The sequence below is a fragment of the Euprymna scolopes genome, chromosome 23 (assembly GCF_053919585.1).
Source record: "Euprymna scolopes isolate OS-2025 chromosome 23, ASM5391958v1, whole genome shotgun sequence".
NCBI lineage: Eukaryota > Metazoa > Mollusca > Cephalopoda > Sepiida > Sepiolidae > Euprymna > Euprymna scolopes.
The window spans coordinates 121,638,941-121,655,991 of NC_136504.1; the positions used below are offsets into that span (position 1 = coordinate 121,638,941).

General features: G+C 32.0%; 1 protein-coding gene and 1 pseudogene across 3 annotated transcripts in view; both read left to right on the forward strand.

Annotated features, from left to right (window-relative positions):
• The window catches only part of LOC145246173 (uncharacterized), a 422,674-nt gene that overhangs the window by 220,531 nt on the left and 185,092 nt on the right, over positions 1 to 17,051 (forward strand). For all 3 annotated transcript variants that reach the window (XR_013863104.1, XM_080108045.1, XM_080108046.1), the window contains 3 exons: positions 1,047 to 1,268; positions 8,599 to 8,780; positions 14,877 to 15,018. Coding sequence is in view for 2 of the 3 variants with exons in the window: in XM_080108045.1 (XP_079964171.1) it covers positions 1,047 to 1,268; positions 8,599 to 8,780; positions 14,877 to 15,018 (546 nt within the window). In the remaining variant the exon portion in view is untranslated. The remainder of the gene's footprint in view (positions 1 to 1,046; positions 1,269 to 8,598; positions 8,781 to 14,876; positions 15,019 to 17,051) is intronic.
• LOC145246251 (U2 spliceosomal RNA) lies at positions 11,611 to 11,742 on the forward strand (annotated as a pseudogene).

Consider the following 17,051-nt stretch of genomic DNA (forward strand, 5'->3'; position numbering starts at 1 on the left):
TATCTTACTTTTTTTTGGGGGGGGGCGCTTTCGCCTCAATGATTCGAGTTCGAGCCCCCTCCCTTTCAAACTTATTTGGGATTTTTCAAACACATGGGCACCGCCGGACCGTTATGATTGTATCACGTTCATTTCCTTAATTGTTTTTTTTTACACGATTTGTTTTTAATAGTTTTAGCATCGTTTGTTTTTATAATATTTAAACAGGATTATGACTTCGCTTTGTTTTAATTTTACCCCCCTCCACACATGCCTCTAAAAACCAGGGAAACCACGGGCAACGCGGGTACCCCCGTTAGTATATTAAATATTTTAATGTATGTTTCATATTTATCCTGGAAACTAGATTTTAGAATATAATTAAATACGCAGCAAGTGTGCTTGAAAGCCAAATCACAACGTAATATTAGGAAAATAAACAAATATTTTGTTTGAAATTCATAATATAAATATATTTCGGAGCCCAACTCATCATCAGTATGTTATTTTCTTTCTATTCTTTCTTTTTTCTCTTCCTCTTTCTTGCCATGTTGTAAAGTTAATCTCGCATTGCCAACGCACAGTACCAACATTTCAAAATACAACCGCTGAGATACAACGCGCGGCTCTTTACAAACAGACTTGTCTTTCCCCAACTTTACAACATGGCAAGAAAGAAGAATAATAGAAAGAAAACAGCATACTGAGGATGAAGTTTAGCTCCGAAATATATTTACATTATAAATTTAAAACAAGCAAAATATTTGGTTATTTTCCTAGTATTACGTTGTGGCTTTCAAGCGTACTTGGTGCGCATTTTATGCCTCACATTTTGCTTTCGTGGGGAAGTCAATAAATACCAATAAATTTTCTATTTTATCGTGTTTTGTAACTTTTTAATATTTTAATTATGTTGACATGTAAATAAACGACATACAATTTATTTGAATTTTAATTTAATATTTCCATTTCAATTCTTATTCCAAAGAAATGTATGATTTTATTATTCCAACATTTTGAATTGTCGCACATTAAAAATGTTTGGGTTATTTTCTGTTTCTTTTCAGATATTTTCCCGCCAAATGCAATACTTACGGTTCATGGCTGCAAAGTCGACTTTAATTTCTCGCCATTGCGATACGAGGGATTAAACCTTTATAGCAAAATTGGAATCAATACGACTTTGTTTAGTAGAAATTACAGCACCAAAATTCCTGCCGGCCAAACGACGATGTTTAAATTGAAAATCGATGGACGATACGAATTCGATCTTAAAGCAACTGCGTATAGTGAGTTTATTATTATTATTATTATTATTATTATTATTATTATTATTATTATTGTTGTTGTTGTTGTTGTTTTATTTTTATATTATTGTTTATACTGCATTAGGAGGAAAATTCTTCTAAAATCGCTAATTATTATCATTTTAAAGCCATGAATTTATTTATTATTAAAAAAAAAAACACATCGGGAAAGAGAAGGGATAATAGAATCTCCTTGCACCATGATATTTCAAAGTCTAATACTTCTCGTTAAAATAGCAGAAGGAAGGCATAGAGAAATTCGGCATCTAGCTCAGGTACATGAAGATAGAAATGTTCTTTCTTTATTGAACTAGAAAATACAATCGTATATATTTATATTTATTTTATGCTGTTTTAAATTTATTAGGCTATGTGTAACCCTCAAGTGCTGAGCTTCATATATCCTGATAAACCCTATATAAAATGTTATCCTTCAGATTCGTCAAACCAACATGATATATATATATATATTTATTTATATATATATATATATGTGTATATATATATAAATAAATATATATATATATATATATATATATATCATGTTGGTTTGACGAATCTGAAGGATAACATTTTATATATATATATATATATATATATATATATATATATATATATTATGAGCGGTTTGTCTTTATATTTTTTTATATATCCAACATTTTTCACTTTTTTTTATTTGGTAATTAATAACTGTAATAAATTGCGGTTTCACTTAATGCCTTTAACTAGCACATTCTGGCATTGCTACAATTATAATTTGCTGATTTCTTCATGTCTTTTGATAAGAAGAATAACAAGAATAGCATTCTTTGAAACTCCGCGGAGTAAGAACTTTGTAATTGGATTTTACTTGTACAAATGGAAATTCTTTTAACTTTCTTGAAGTTTTACATTTGGATTTTACCGTCACTGGATTTTTTAGCTTCCACCAGACTATCCATTCATGTGTAATCACCTTTTTCTTTACCATATTTTCTCTGCTTAACTTATTTTGTTTTCAAGTAAGATCTTTGACTTACTTGTTGTTTCATCAAATACTTCTGCATGCAAAATCCAATCCCGCATTTTGCTAATTCCTACCCTCTGATGAGAAGGAGGGTATTTCTTCGAAACTCCACGGATTAAGGACTATCCATTTATCTAGTGTTTCCTTTTCAGATTAAATATGTTTTTAACTCATTTCAAAGTGTTTTTTAACATATTTAATTAACTGCTTGTTCATATATATATATATATATATATATATATATATATATATATATATATATATATATATATGACTCCCTCAGTCTTTGACAGACTATGGTTACCCACGAAGAGGTACCTGTCCGTGAAAGTCTTATTGGCAGGAGGTGTACAATCTCCAACCACACCTCTCCTGAGTCGAAATTGTTAAATACCCGTGGCAAGTAAAGTGTACAAGACGACTAGAAACAAATGCTGAGATAAGCGGAGAGCACATACTGCGCCTAGAATGCCTAAATGTGATCCATCCTGCTCGCCGTTGCTTAACCGGTGATTTCACGAGAATCAGTGAGTCAACGCGATTATGCCATATATATATATATATATATATATATATATATATATATATATATATATATAAAGAACAGGTAGTTAATAAAGAATGTTTAAAAAATACTTTGAAAAAGAGTTTAAAACATATTTAATTTTAAAAAGGAAGCACAAAATGAGTGAATAGTCCTTAATCCGCAGAGTTTCAAAGAAATATCTTCCTTCTTATCAGAGGGTAGGAATTATGATCGGATTTTGCTTGCAAAAGTATTAAATGAAACAACAAGTAAGTCATAGATCTTACTTGGTAACAAATAGTGAAGCAGATTGCACAGAGTGAAGAAAAAGGTGATTTCACGCTAGAAATATGGTAGAATCCTTCTACCGCTCCAGATGATATCTCACCATTAATGCAATTCTCTATCTATATAAAAGCCATGTACGTCCAAGGATGGAGTACTTCTGCCAAATCTGGCCAGGAACTGCTAAAAATAGCATATCCTGCCTTGACAAAGTACAAAATAGACTTCGTGGCTTACTAACAATACTAACGATTACTACGATACTATCGCATTGATTACCGTACACGCAATAACCCTTATCCTCGAGTGGCTTCCGGGCCTTGATAAGTGGTGACTACCATGTAAAAAATGAATGTATAGTCTGGTTAAGGGTAAATTATGCAATAACGGAAAATACCAAAAATGTTTATTAAATTTCCATTTCCACAAGTAAAATCCAACGGAATCGCCTCATTGGAAGATGGTTCAAAGTAATCCAAAAGGCAGAAATCCGCGGAATAATTCACAAATGGGTAAACGGAAAAAGGGAATTAGTTCAAATAATATTATGTATATCTATATATATAAAAATGTAAATTTGGTTCGTTAAAAAGTGAATAAAACCATATTTCTACGTTACCAATTTATTTGAAATTTTCAGACAACCCATCTTTAGAGTGGAGGCATGTTTTTATGTGATTAAAATAAATTTACCTCGCGAATTATTAAAATATTAAATAAAATAAATATATTTTTAACCGTTAGTGCGAATCTGTTCTGTTGATAAAACTGAACTTCCGGTTCGATTCATTTCACAGCCACGAATTGACAAAAGATTTCATTTTCTCGATAAATAAAAAAAAACATAATTCATTTTTTAATTTACACATTTTTTCTTTATTATATAAGGCAAAAAAAAAGTTTGTCGCTTGCTTTTGTAGTTTTTTTTTTTTTTGTTTTTCGATATAAGATTGGTTGGTAAAGTACAATTTTTTTTTTCGCGCTATTTTTAAATCGTATTTCCAGGTTTAATTACAGTTTTATTATATGTTTTTTTATTCAATTGTAAGGTTAAAATAGACCCTCCCATCCCCATGTTAAGAATGGCTATTTAAATAGTAACGTTGTTATTACAACACGGATCACTCTCTGCATGAGTACTGTACTTTCACCTAACAATTTAATAAGCAAAACATGGTACTTATGCAAAGAAAGTACCATAATAATATAATAATAGAATAATAACGTTATTTAGAAAGCCATTCATAACATGAGGAGGACGTTTTGTTACTATTCTATACTTTCACCTAACAATTTAATAAACAAAAGATGGTACTTATGCAGAGAAGATACCGTGCTGAAATAACGCTATTAAAAAAACATAATTCATTTGTCTATCTTCCAAATTTTTTAATTTACACATTTTTCTTTATTATATAAGGCAAAAAAAAAGTTTGTCGCTTGCTTTTTGAGTTGTTTTTTTTGTTTGCTTTTCGATAGAAGATTGGTTGGTAAAGTACAGTTGTTGTTTTTTTGTCCGCGCTATTTTTTAAATCGTATTTCCAGGTTTAATTACAGTTTTATTATATGTTTTTTTATTCAATTGTAAGGTTAAAATATACCCTCCCCTCCCCATGTTAAGAATGGCTTTTTAAATAATAACGTTATTATTTCAACACGGATCACTCTCTGCATGATTACTGTACTTTCACCTAACAATTTAATAAACAAAACATGGTACTTATGCAGAGAAGGTACCATAATAATAGAATAATAGAATAATAACGTTATTTAGAAAGCCATTCTTAACATGGGGAGGACGTTTTGTTACTATTCTATACTTTTACCTAACAATTTAATAAACCAAAGATGGTACTTATGCAGAGAAGGTACCGTGCTGAAATAACGCTATTAAGAAAGCCATTCTTAACATGTGAAAGGGAGAGTGTTCTGTAATATTTTATATTTTCACCTAACAATTTAATAAACAAAAGTTAGTACTTATGCAGAGAAGGTACCGTGCTGAAATAATACCGTTATTTAGAAAGCTATTCTTAACATAGGGAGGGAGTTTTGCATCTATTCTAAAATATGAATGATTTTTCTTTATTAAAGAAATTGGGTACTCGTGCACTTATTGATCCGTGCTGAAATAATAACGTTATTATTTAAAAAGCCATTCTTAACATGGGGAGAAGAGGGTGTTTTGTAACTATTCTGGACTTTCACCTAACAATTTAATAAATAAAAATTAAACTTAAGCAGACAAGGAACAGTACAGAAGCATTAACATTATTTAGAATACAATTGAATAAAAAAAACTTTAATTAAACTTGGAAATACGATTTAAAAAAATAGTACAGATCGGTAAGTGCATTAGCACCATAAACTTATCTAATTCTTAATTTCTTATGTTATTGGGGAAAAAAAGGTAAATATGAGGAATTACTCCATCCTCGAAAATTCCTTTAAAATTACCACTCTTTCAGGTTTTCGGGGTCGCTGAAAACGAAAATAACCTTTATAATTAAGGCAAACGAGTAGTTTCCAAGATATGAAGAAATGTTAGTTTAAAAAAGTGAAGGATCACTTTTCCATAATAATTTAACGTAAAATGATCACCCACTTTGTGGCCACGATTTTGGGGGTGGGGGCTTTCTTTCTACCCTTGTAAAATTACCTGCTTGAATTGGTTGGAGGGGCGGGGGTCGGCCGCCAACCCCCCCCCACACACACACACAGAAAAATGCCCCTCTCTCAGGTGGCCAGAAAGTGGGTGCTCATTCTAAGTTAAATTTAAATTGAAAAGTGATCACCCACTTTTCGAAAAAGTAATTTCTTCATATCATGAAAACTTTCTTTCTGCGACCGTAACGGTTTGCAGATTCGTTTTTAGTCCACTGAAATCTACAATAAAATATTTCGTTATATACGATCATGAGACGGGCCTTAAAGTAAAATAATACCGGATTTTGGGGGCAGATTTGCCATTTAGTTGTATAATATCCTCAAACTAGGTAATCATTAAAAGGGACTCTTAAAAGTCGTTACCTGTATCGATCAAAATTTAAAACCACCGATTATATGTCAGCCTACATAACAGTAACATATATTGAGTGAGTTCCTACCAGTATTTTGTATAGTTTTTTTAGTTTAAACTGATTTTCCCAAAATTTCCCCAAACTTAACGTGTTCGATACAGTCTGCCGCCATTTGTATTTTTCAAATATACCGATAAATACTGCATGTTTTTGAACTGATTAAACATTATACATTACATAAAAACACTACAATCTTATCCAGTTAGGTAGAACATTTACTTTTCTCGCCTTTGATAACATTTATTTGTTATATATTCATTTTTTGACAACTTCTTTGTATCTGTTAATACAAACCCTTTTCATTTAATGTAACGTTTAGTCAGCTCGAAAAACAGTGTTTATCGGTGTATTTGAAAGATACAAATGGTGGCAGACACTGTTGATTATGTAAAGTTTGAGAAAGTGAGTTAAAACTAAAAAAGTATACAAAATACTGTCACAAACCCACCGATTATGTCAGCCTATGTCATGGTAACATATTCGGTGAGTTTTTGACACTGCATTGTATAGTTTTTAGTTTTCAACTTAATTTCCCAAACTTAACGTATTCAACAGTCTGCAACCATTTCTGTTTTTCCAGCCGATTAAACATTTTACCTCACATAAAAACGCTAAACAATTATCCAGTTAGGTAGAAATGTAACTTACCTTACCTTTGCTTTCATTTGTTTTTGGACAACTTTTTCGAATCTGTGTATAGTAACCCCCCCCCATCACTCAAATATTAATTACTAACTCACATTTTTATATAACGTTGAATATTGACCACTTAATTAATGGTCTTTTGTTGTATATATGGCGTACTATTATCCTTATATATATGATGTTTATGTTTATATATATATATATATATGTGTGTGTGTGTGTGTGTGTGTGTGTGTGTGTGATAGTGTCTGTGTATGTCTGTGCGTCTGTGTGCATTTCCATACGCTTAAACTCTGTCAATTTTAAGCCTACAGATTCGAAATTTGATATACAGGGTACTGATTTGGGAAAATCGATGTGATAGGTTTTCGACAGAAATTTGGCGATTAAGTGGTCAATATTCAACGATTTGACCTTTGAGAACTCTACCAAACTCCTCCTACAATTTTGAGTCTAAACACGTGATATTTTATATATAGATTCCTTGGACATGGATCTAACTTATTAACTTTACTTGATCCCTAAACAATAAATGTTAAGAGGTCATAATAGGGGTCAAAGTTTAAAAAATTGACCGTTTTTTTTTCAGAGCATACACCTCAAAACACCTGGGAAACGCCGGGCACCGATTTCTAGTATATAATAAAACACCATATATATATATTTAAGGATAATAATAAAGAACTGTTATACTTACGTCTCCTTATTACACCGGCAAATAAATGTATACCAACATATGATTTGTCATGACTATGATTATATATATATATATATATATATATATATATATATATATATATATATATATATATATATATATCACGAGAATGAAACGCGGAATATTCTGTGTAGCTTAATTACCATATATATTTGTTAACTTACTATATATATATATATTAAGTTATAAAATATATATGGCAATTAATCTGCATAGAATATATCGCGTTTCATTCTCGTGATATATATATACTATATATATATATATATATATATATATACATATATATACATGGTGACTCAAAAAAAAAGCTAAATGGAGGTCATCTAGAACATATGCTGTAGAACGGAGAAAAAAAGGCCAAAGACCCTAGTGTTTTGATGTGATGTTTTGAATATAATAAACTAGTTATGACCAAAGTTTCATTTCGTTCGGACAAAACAATAACATACGAGACCTAATCAGAGTTAGAACCCGTTTTTTGGGTCACTCTGTATATATATATATATATATATATATATATATATATATATATATATACATACAGGGTGACCCAAAAAAACGGGTCCCAACTCTGATTATATATATATATATATATTTTTTACACAGTGATAACCACTTATCAAGGCCCGGAAGCCACTCAGGGATAAGGGTTATTGCAAGTACATTACGTTAGTGTGGAGATTTGATGAAGTGTTTACTTAAGGGGCGGTTCATTAGGAATTTGTTAACGTTGGACTTGAAGACATCCAAATTGTAGTCCGGTGGGAAGCAGGCAGACGGAACAGAGTTCCACAGGCGTGCAGTTCTAAGAAAGAAGCTTTGTTCATGGAATCCAAGTTTCGATTTAGGCACAGATAAAGAGTGGGGGAAATTTTTCACAGTGGATTCAGCTAGACGGGTGTTTCATTCATTCATATATATATATATATATATATATATATATATATATATATATATATATATATATATATATATATTTGTATGCATGTATCTATGTTGGTCATGTGATATATATTTTATTTATATATATTGTTTTGATTTTTTTACAGAATTCTGTTGCTATGGGAACATTACTCATGACATCATCTCGCGCTGCTATACACTTGAGATATCGTGTAACAATCTTTGCAATGGAAAATTTCCTGACACACGCCACTTTTATGTGACGCATGTTACATCAAAATGCTCTGCTTTTTATTGCTACCGTGGTGGAGAAGGCGGAAACTTTAAAGTAAGTTCATCGTTCATTACGAACACAGACATACAGTAAGATTATAATTCAATAGAAAAAGAGAGAAACTGTTTTACAGAGATAGAGTCCACGTGTAAAGAAAGGTTGATTTAACTAACAAGGATTATTTTGATTTCAATCGAAACTTCGGTACTTTTCGAGAATACAGCGTTGTACATCACGTCCACATTTTTAGTCTTGGTTATGTGAGCAGCCGGAAAAAGACGACGCGAAAACTACGAGATAATAGACAATAAATTTTTTAAAAAAAACGTTGCCTTGTAATCAAACATAAAAAAAATAATAAAACAAAAAATAAATCAGAAAAACAAGAAGAATATCGCCATCGTATGTGTAAATATATAAAAAATATTTTTTGAAAGAAAAACTGCATATTATTGTGTGAGTCCTGTTTAAAGGATTACTAGGTACGGGCAAAATGAATGTCGATGGTCAAAATGTATAAACATTTTGACCCCTCCCTTTACTTAAAAATTCACCAAAAATCAGGAAATTAAACAATTTTTATGAAATGTTTACTATTTATCAAACAATGATCGCGGAATATAATGAACTCATTATTTTTCTTAAATCATAGTGGGAATGCATTATTTGGTTTAAAAATACGTTTATTAAACTTATGATTTTCAGTAGTAAATAAAAAAACGCAAGAATTTATTTTTGCTTTGTTATATAAATAAAGCATCGCAATTTGTAACAATAAAAAAAATAAAATAATTCTTATAGGAACATTACGTAAAAAGCCCCTAAAATCCGTATTAATGCATTCGATATAACTCGAAGAAAAATGAATTTCTCGAACTATCGATATTACCATTGAATGAAGCATTGTTTATTTAACATTTTTACACAAAAGTATTAAAATTTGTTATTGCAAAAATATTTCTACTTTTTTTTTTAAATTACTGATTTCGCATAGTTTTTATATGTAAGATTTTAATTATTGTCAAGTTCAGAAGGCTAAACATACAATATTTGGCTATTTTGCCTATCATTTCATCTATAGTAGAGGGAAAGTGTCCAAAAGAGTAAATATATCTATGGTTTGGGAGTAATCTATAACCATAAATTTGTTATGGTTTTCAGAAGTGGTTATAACAACCTGAGCCTTCCAGGGCAATTTGCTAGGCTCAATTATATCCTCCTCGAGTAGGCTTTTTTTTATCTTAGAGTTAATGATTTTGTTATTATTATAAGAAAAACGTATGCTTCTCACTGCTATAAATTTATAAATTGTACTATTTGCCTGTGTGTTCAAGATTCAACTGTTTGCATCTTTGCAAATGTACTGTATTCTTCACTTGATGGTGTTTATTTTTATATTCTTTATTCTAGTTTGCTGCATTCACTTATTATGTGGTTTATTGTTTCAGCTCTTTTTCCGCAGAGTCTGCATTTGCTGTTTTCTTGTGTCTAAGCGATTTTTGTTTTGTGTGGTTAGTTCTAATTGCGGTATCTTGTGCAACCGTTATTAGTGATTCAGTTTCCCTGTTAAGGTTTTATTTTTGTAGCCATTTCCAAGTGTTTTCTTAATATCTTGTTTTGTGATGCTTAGGAATCGCGATGTAGCTGTTTCCGTTCCTATATTTCTTTTCTGGTCTTTTTCTATTTTGTTTGTTTCTTCCCTGTCTCTTGCTGCACAAATTATTCTTTCAGTGTTCGGCATTATGTATTTTCCTAATTCTGTTTCCACATATAGTCGGTCAGCATCATCCTTTGGGTGTAGTGCATTGTGCATCGTCATGAGTTTACCAGCTATTTTTGTCGAGATTTCTTTAGTTTTTTTTTGTTTTTTTTTGTCCAGCGAATAAACGGTCCAGAGTAACTTATTAGTGACGCTCACACGTGTTTATTTTTTTAATTAAGTTTCAACTATTGACTTTGGTTTCCATTATTATTATTATTATTATTATTATTATTATTATTATTATTATTATTGGCTCACAAGGAGCTTTCACACAGGTCTTCAGAGATCTTTGATCCTGAAAACAGCCTGCAGTGTTCCCTGCAAGCTGAGTGACAACATGTCTCCCCAGGTTTCCAGTATTCTCCACCTCTTTCAATAACATTTGCAAATAAATTTGCATTATCGCAACAGCTGCTTGCCATTGATTTCTCGTTGGCAGCAGCTATTGGTCTTTGCTGGGATTTGAGTGGCAATAAACCTTTCCAATGTCCTAGTTTTCTTCGCACTTATTCGGCTGAGATCTGGTCAGTTCATCGGTCTTTCCTTCCTTCTTGATTCTACTTGGTTATTTGGTCTTGCTCTTTGAGGGGGGGGCAGTGATGTGGTAATCAAGGTAGGGTTTGGTTAGAGAACTTATACAGATGCGGTTTCAGTGTTCTTGGTTCCATGTAGTGTTTCATGTTTTGCCTTTGCAGCGGTGTTTCTGGCTCGCACTTGTTGCTCCTGTTTGTTAGTTTCCGCATTCAAGGGATTTCCTAATATTTCAGCTGTTTTCATGATTGTTGTTCGTTGTATTTTTTCAGTCATTCCTTTGATTCATATTTCTCTCATTCTTTTTTCAAAGGTTTTGGGGATTTTTCCTAGTGATCCCACTATTATAGATATTATTTTGATTTTCTTCATCTTCCATATCCCTTTCAGCTCTCTGGCTAGCTCTGTTTATTTGCTCCGTTTATATTTATTATTATTATCATTATATTATTACGCTTATCGCTTCGTCCGTTATCATGCTGTGCATCCCTAAAAAGGAAAGTGGAATATTCCAAATAAACCTTGTCACCCTTGAAAAGGAAATTGAGAAAAAAATTGGTATCGCTGTTGAGGCAAAGCTAATAAAATGATTTGTCTCTCTTGGCCTTTTGGCTTAGATCAAAGTGTAGTATCTGTTCTTTAGGTGTTACATTTCAATTTCTTCTCTCTCAGCGGAAGAGAAATCCTTTACGATTAAGACAATTTTTCTACACGAAAACGACCCTGGTGTCTAAATCTGTCCGGTGGAAAGGCATTGTAAATAGGTACTATGTTTAATGTAATAAAGTTTTAATATTTAAAAAGTAACTGGAAAAAGTTATTTCTGATTTAGTTACAAAATGCCCTGGAAATGTAACTTCTGATTAATTACAAAATGCCCTAAAAAATGTCCTTTCTGGTTAATTTTTTTTTTGTTTACTTGCCTCCCCGCAAGGGCGGAATTGAATTTGAGGTCGGGTTAAATTTAGGGGGAGTTATACATTTTGAGCATCGGCATTCATTTTGCCCGTACTATTTATACATTACTTTATTTCATGTATATTTTCAACAGTGGAGTGAGGATTATAAGTCGGTCCCGGAAATGACTGAAACAGTTTACTATTAAGACATTACATTATTTCATGTATATTTTTAGCAGTGGGTTGGGGATATAAAGTCAGTCCCTGAAATGGTTGAAACAGTTTACGATTAAAACATTATTTTATTTAATGTATATTTTCAACAGTGGGGTGGCGGACATGAAGACAGCCTCGGGATTGAATGAGATATACTATCAGAAAGCGTCGCCCAGTATTGAATGAGATAGGAGGAAAACATATAGTAGCAAAATACCCAGCGTCACCCGGGATCAAATGAGATAGGTGAACGATATATATTAGCAGAATATGCGCCGTCACCCGGGATTGGATAAGATAGGTGAAACATATATACTATGAGAATACCCAGAATTGATTGATTTGTTTGTAATGAAATAATCAGCCCAGGCAATATATCAAAGTTATTATTTAAGTAAGGGGGCGACATAGTGGTTTAAAGTTATGAAAATTATTGTCGAGATTAGTAACATATCCAAGAACTATGGAAAATTATGAAATGTGAGTTACTTGATTGGTGTGTTTGTAATGATATAGTAAGCCCAGACAATATATCAAATATTTATATAAGTAGGAGGGAGAGGCATAATGTGGGGTTTTAATTATAAAAATTATTGTCGAAATTAGTAACATATCCAGAATTATGAACAAAGATCAAATGTGAGTTAAGCGATTGTGTGTTTATAATAAAATAATCGGCCCAGGAAATATATCAAAGTAATTATGTTAGTAAGAGAGGGCGATAAGGATGGTCTAAATTATGAAAATTGTCGAAATTAGTAACATATACAAGAATTATGAAAAATGATAATATGTTATTTAATGCATTAGTGTGTTTGCAATGAAATAATCAGATCAGTTATTATTTTATTAATTAATTATTAATTTATTAAAGTTATTATTTTATTACGTGAGGCAATGATGTGGGTTAAAATGATGAAAAATGATTGTCGACATTAGTAACATATCCAAGAATTATGAAAAATGACGAAATGTGAGTTAATTGATTGGTGTGTTTGAAATAAAATGATCACCCCAGATAATATATCAAAGTTTTTATTTTAGTAGTGGGAGGGTGATAATGTGGGTTAAAAATATTAAAAATAATTCTCGAAATGAGTAACATATCCAAGAATTAAGAATGATAAAGTGTGAGCTAATTGGTAGTTGTGTTTTATGAAATAATCAGCCCAGACGATATATCAAAGTAATTTTTTAGTAAGAGACGGCAACGACGATGGTTTAAATTATAAAAAATTATTGTCGAAATTCGTAACATATTCAAGAATTACGAAAAATGACGAAATGTGATTTAAATGTATTGGTGTGTTTATAATAAAATAATAAGCCTAGACAATATATCAAAGTTTATAGGTAAAGGGGAAGGAGATAAGGAGGGCTTAAATTATGAAAAATTATCGTCGAAATTAGTCATATATCCAAGAATTACAACAAAATGATGAAATATTAGTTAATTGATTGCAGTATTTGTAAGGAAATAATCAGCCTAGACAGTATATAAAATGTATTACTTAGTAAAGAGGGGAGGGCGAAAATGTAAGTAAAAATTATGAAAAATGATTGTCCAAATAAGTAACATATCCAAGAATTATGAAAGATGATTAAATGTGATTTCATGCATTAGTGTGTTTGTAATGAAATAATAACACAAAACAATATTTCAAAGTTATTATGTTATTAAGGAGAGGGCGATAATGTGGGTATAAATTATGAAAAATGATTGTCGAAATTAGTAACATACTCAAGAATCATGAAAAATTATGAAATGGAGGTTAATTGATTAGTGTGTTTGTAATGAAATAATCAGCCCAGCAAATATATCAAAGTTATTATTTTAGTAAGGTTGGGCGACAACGTTGGTTTTAATTATAAAAATGATATTGTCTAAAATAGTAACATCTACAAGAATTACGAAGAATGATGAAATGTGAGTTGATTGATGTGTGTGTTCGTAATGAAATAATCAGCCTAGACAATATATCAAAATTATTATTTTAGTAAGGTGTGCGATATGGTGAGTTTAAATGATCAAATATTATTGTCAAATAGTACCATATCAAAGAATTAGTAAAAATGATGAAATGTGAGTTAATTGATAGTTGTGTTTTTATGAAATAATCAGCCTATTACAATATATCAAATTTAATATTTTAGTAAATGGAGGAGCAATAATGTGGGTTGAAATTATGAAAAATTATTGTCAAACATAGTAACATATTCAATAATTATGAAAAATGATCAAATGTGAGTTAATTGACCGGTGTGTTTGTAATGAATTAATCAGCCCAGGAAATATATCAAAGTTATTATTTTAGTAAGAGACAGTGCAGTTTTAATAAAAAAAAAACTAGAATAATATTATTGTGCCTTCATTCATACTGAACAGAACGCTCACAGCATGCCCAGCAACGATATATTACATATGAAAAATGCTGCTGTGGAATTTCCACAAGTCCCGCTAGTTATTATTATTATTATTATTATTATTATTATTATTATTATTATTATTATTATTATTATAATCAACTAAAAGTTTTTACACAGATCATCAAAGATTTCTCTTTGATAACAGCCTGTTGGATCTCCCGGAGTCGGAGTTAAAAATATCTCCGCAGATTTCCAGTACTCTCCACCTCTTTCGATGCCGATTAGCATTGGTTTTTGTTGTCATTATTATCGTAATAATAATAATAATAATAATAATAATAATAATAATATTTGTACATAATTTATATATTTCAGATGACAGTGCCTTTGAACGACTACCCATATAATTACACTGTGAAAATGTATCCCACACAAAGGACAACGGAAATTGTTCAATTTTTGATCGGAACAAAAGAAGTCGGCGTTCCCCTTTTGATACCTGGTGGGAGTAGAAGTTGTAAGTTCATCGCTTTCTTTACGCACACAGACACACAGACACACACACACACACACACACACACACACATATATATATATATATATATATATATATATATATATATATATATATATATATATTTTAAAGGAAGTCACTGCTTATAAAGGCCTGGAGTCCACTCAAGGATAAGGGTTGATGAGTGTACACTACTCAATTGGGAAATATCATAGTAACCATTAGTAGTGGAAATGTGGTAAATTGGATAACTTAAGGGGAACCGATCATCAGGAATAGTTTACGTTGGACTTGAAGACGAGCATATTCTAGTCAGTTGGAAAGCAGGGAAACGGAAGAGAGTTCCACAGATGTACAGTTCTAAGAAAGAAGTTTTTCATTATTCTTAGTGGTTACAAATAGACGAGTGAAAGGCAGGCGAGAGCGAACCCTAGATTAGAGCTCAGACGAGTACTTGCCATGAAAATAACATTAATGTAGACACAGGCTAGCAAGGTCTTTTCTGTGGGAAAGATATTGCAGGAAAGAGAAAAAGGCATCTCCTACTAGGCTACGAAGTCTATTTTGAACTCTGTCAAGGCAGAATAAGTTGCTTCTAGCAGCTCCTGCCCAGATGTGGGAACGATCATGATTTGGAATGCTTACTTCTTATGCAGCTAGAGAATTACATCAGCAGTGAGAAATCTACTAGAGCGGGTGACTGATCCGACCATTTTTCCAGTAGCCTTGGCAACAGATTTGATGTACGTACTCTATCTCAGATCAGTAGTAAACGTCAAATCCAGATGTTTCTCAAAAGATTACGGTACAGCTCAACGAAGGTTTAAGCGACTTCCGCCAAAGGAGGATATTCCATGAGAGTATGAAATTCACAAGCGATCCCCAGTCGCATGTATATCCCCGTTTGTGGAGATAACGACGTTAGATTTTTGCAACTCATGCAGGGATGTGTCGACGTCCATCTATATACATAATGGAATTCTCGAATTTGTCCCACATCTGATACTGACCAGACTCACTGTTGCTTAACTTGATTTAACGAGAACCGGGGTGTCAACGTGAGTCTGCCGTACATCGTAATTATATTGAACGTAATTATCATTTGCATGATATTAATATATGACCACACAGATTTAGACGCTTGTATTTATAACTGGGAGGGATAAGAACAAACCAATCAAGTCCAAGAATCGCTGGAGAGATTAGCCATGATGGAATGATAAAATTTGTGGTCCTTAAGAAAACAACATTTCAGCTTTATTTTAAAACTGTTATTGAAAAATCAATTCAAGTTGATTATGTAGAAGAGCTGATATATATCTAATGTAGATGCCTTCAGCCTAGATAGCTGTCCAGAACTACATCGTGCTTTTTCCCACAGGCGCTAGCCGGAACTCAGCAAATACTCGGCGGAGACCGGCAATCAGACTGGCTTGTGTGTTGTAGAAGGTCATGTTGGTGATGTTCTCGACTAAACGAAATAGTCCAGCGGGTTCAGGCCGGGGGGGGAGGTGGGACAGTGAGAGAAGTGGTACAAAGTCGTGGCATTTCTTTTGAAGCCAAATCTGAGTCTCTTTGGACTTGTGGACTGGCGCCGGGTCATTCTCCAACACCCAGAATCTGCCAGCGGCCAGCTTATTGCACCTGTGATCACCATACTCTTTAGCACATACAGGTACACTTTGGTGTTGACTTTAAAGCCGACTTCGAAGATGTGAGGTGGCATAGTGTGGCCCTCATTTGAAACCATTCGTCCTCTTTAAGCTATCGACTCCAAGCTAAGTCGAACCCTATTGTCCCAAAAGCTAAGAAACTTTTCTGTTCGTAACTTTTGCAGCCTACTAATCTAAAAACACTAACATGTTTATTTTTTTATTTTTTATTTTTTCTCTTTTCCTTATCACAGGTTTGACTTTAATTCTGAATATTTGTCTTGTTTTCTTATCTTTCTCCTAAATCTTTTTTTTCAAAAATTCTATTATTAACTAATACTTTTTCTTATATTTAAAACGAGAAAAGAAAGTCTCCCATGAAAT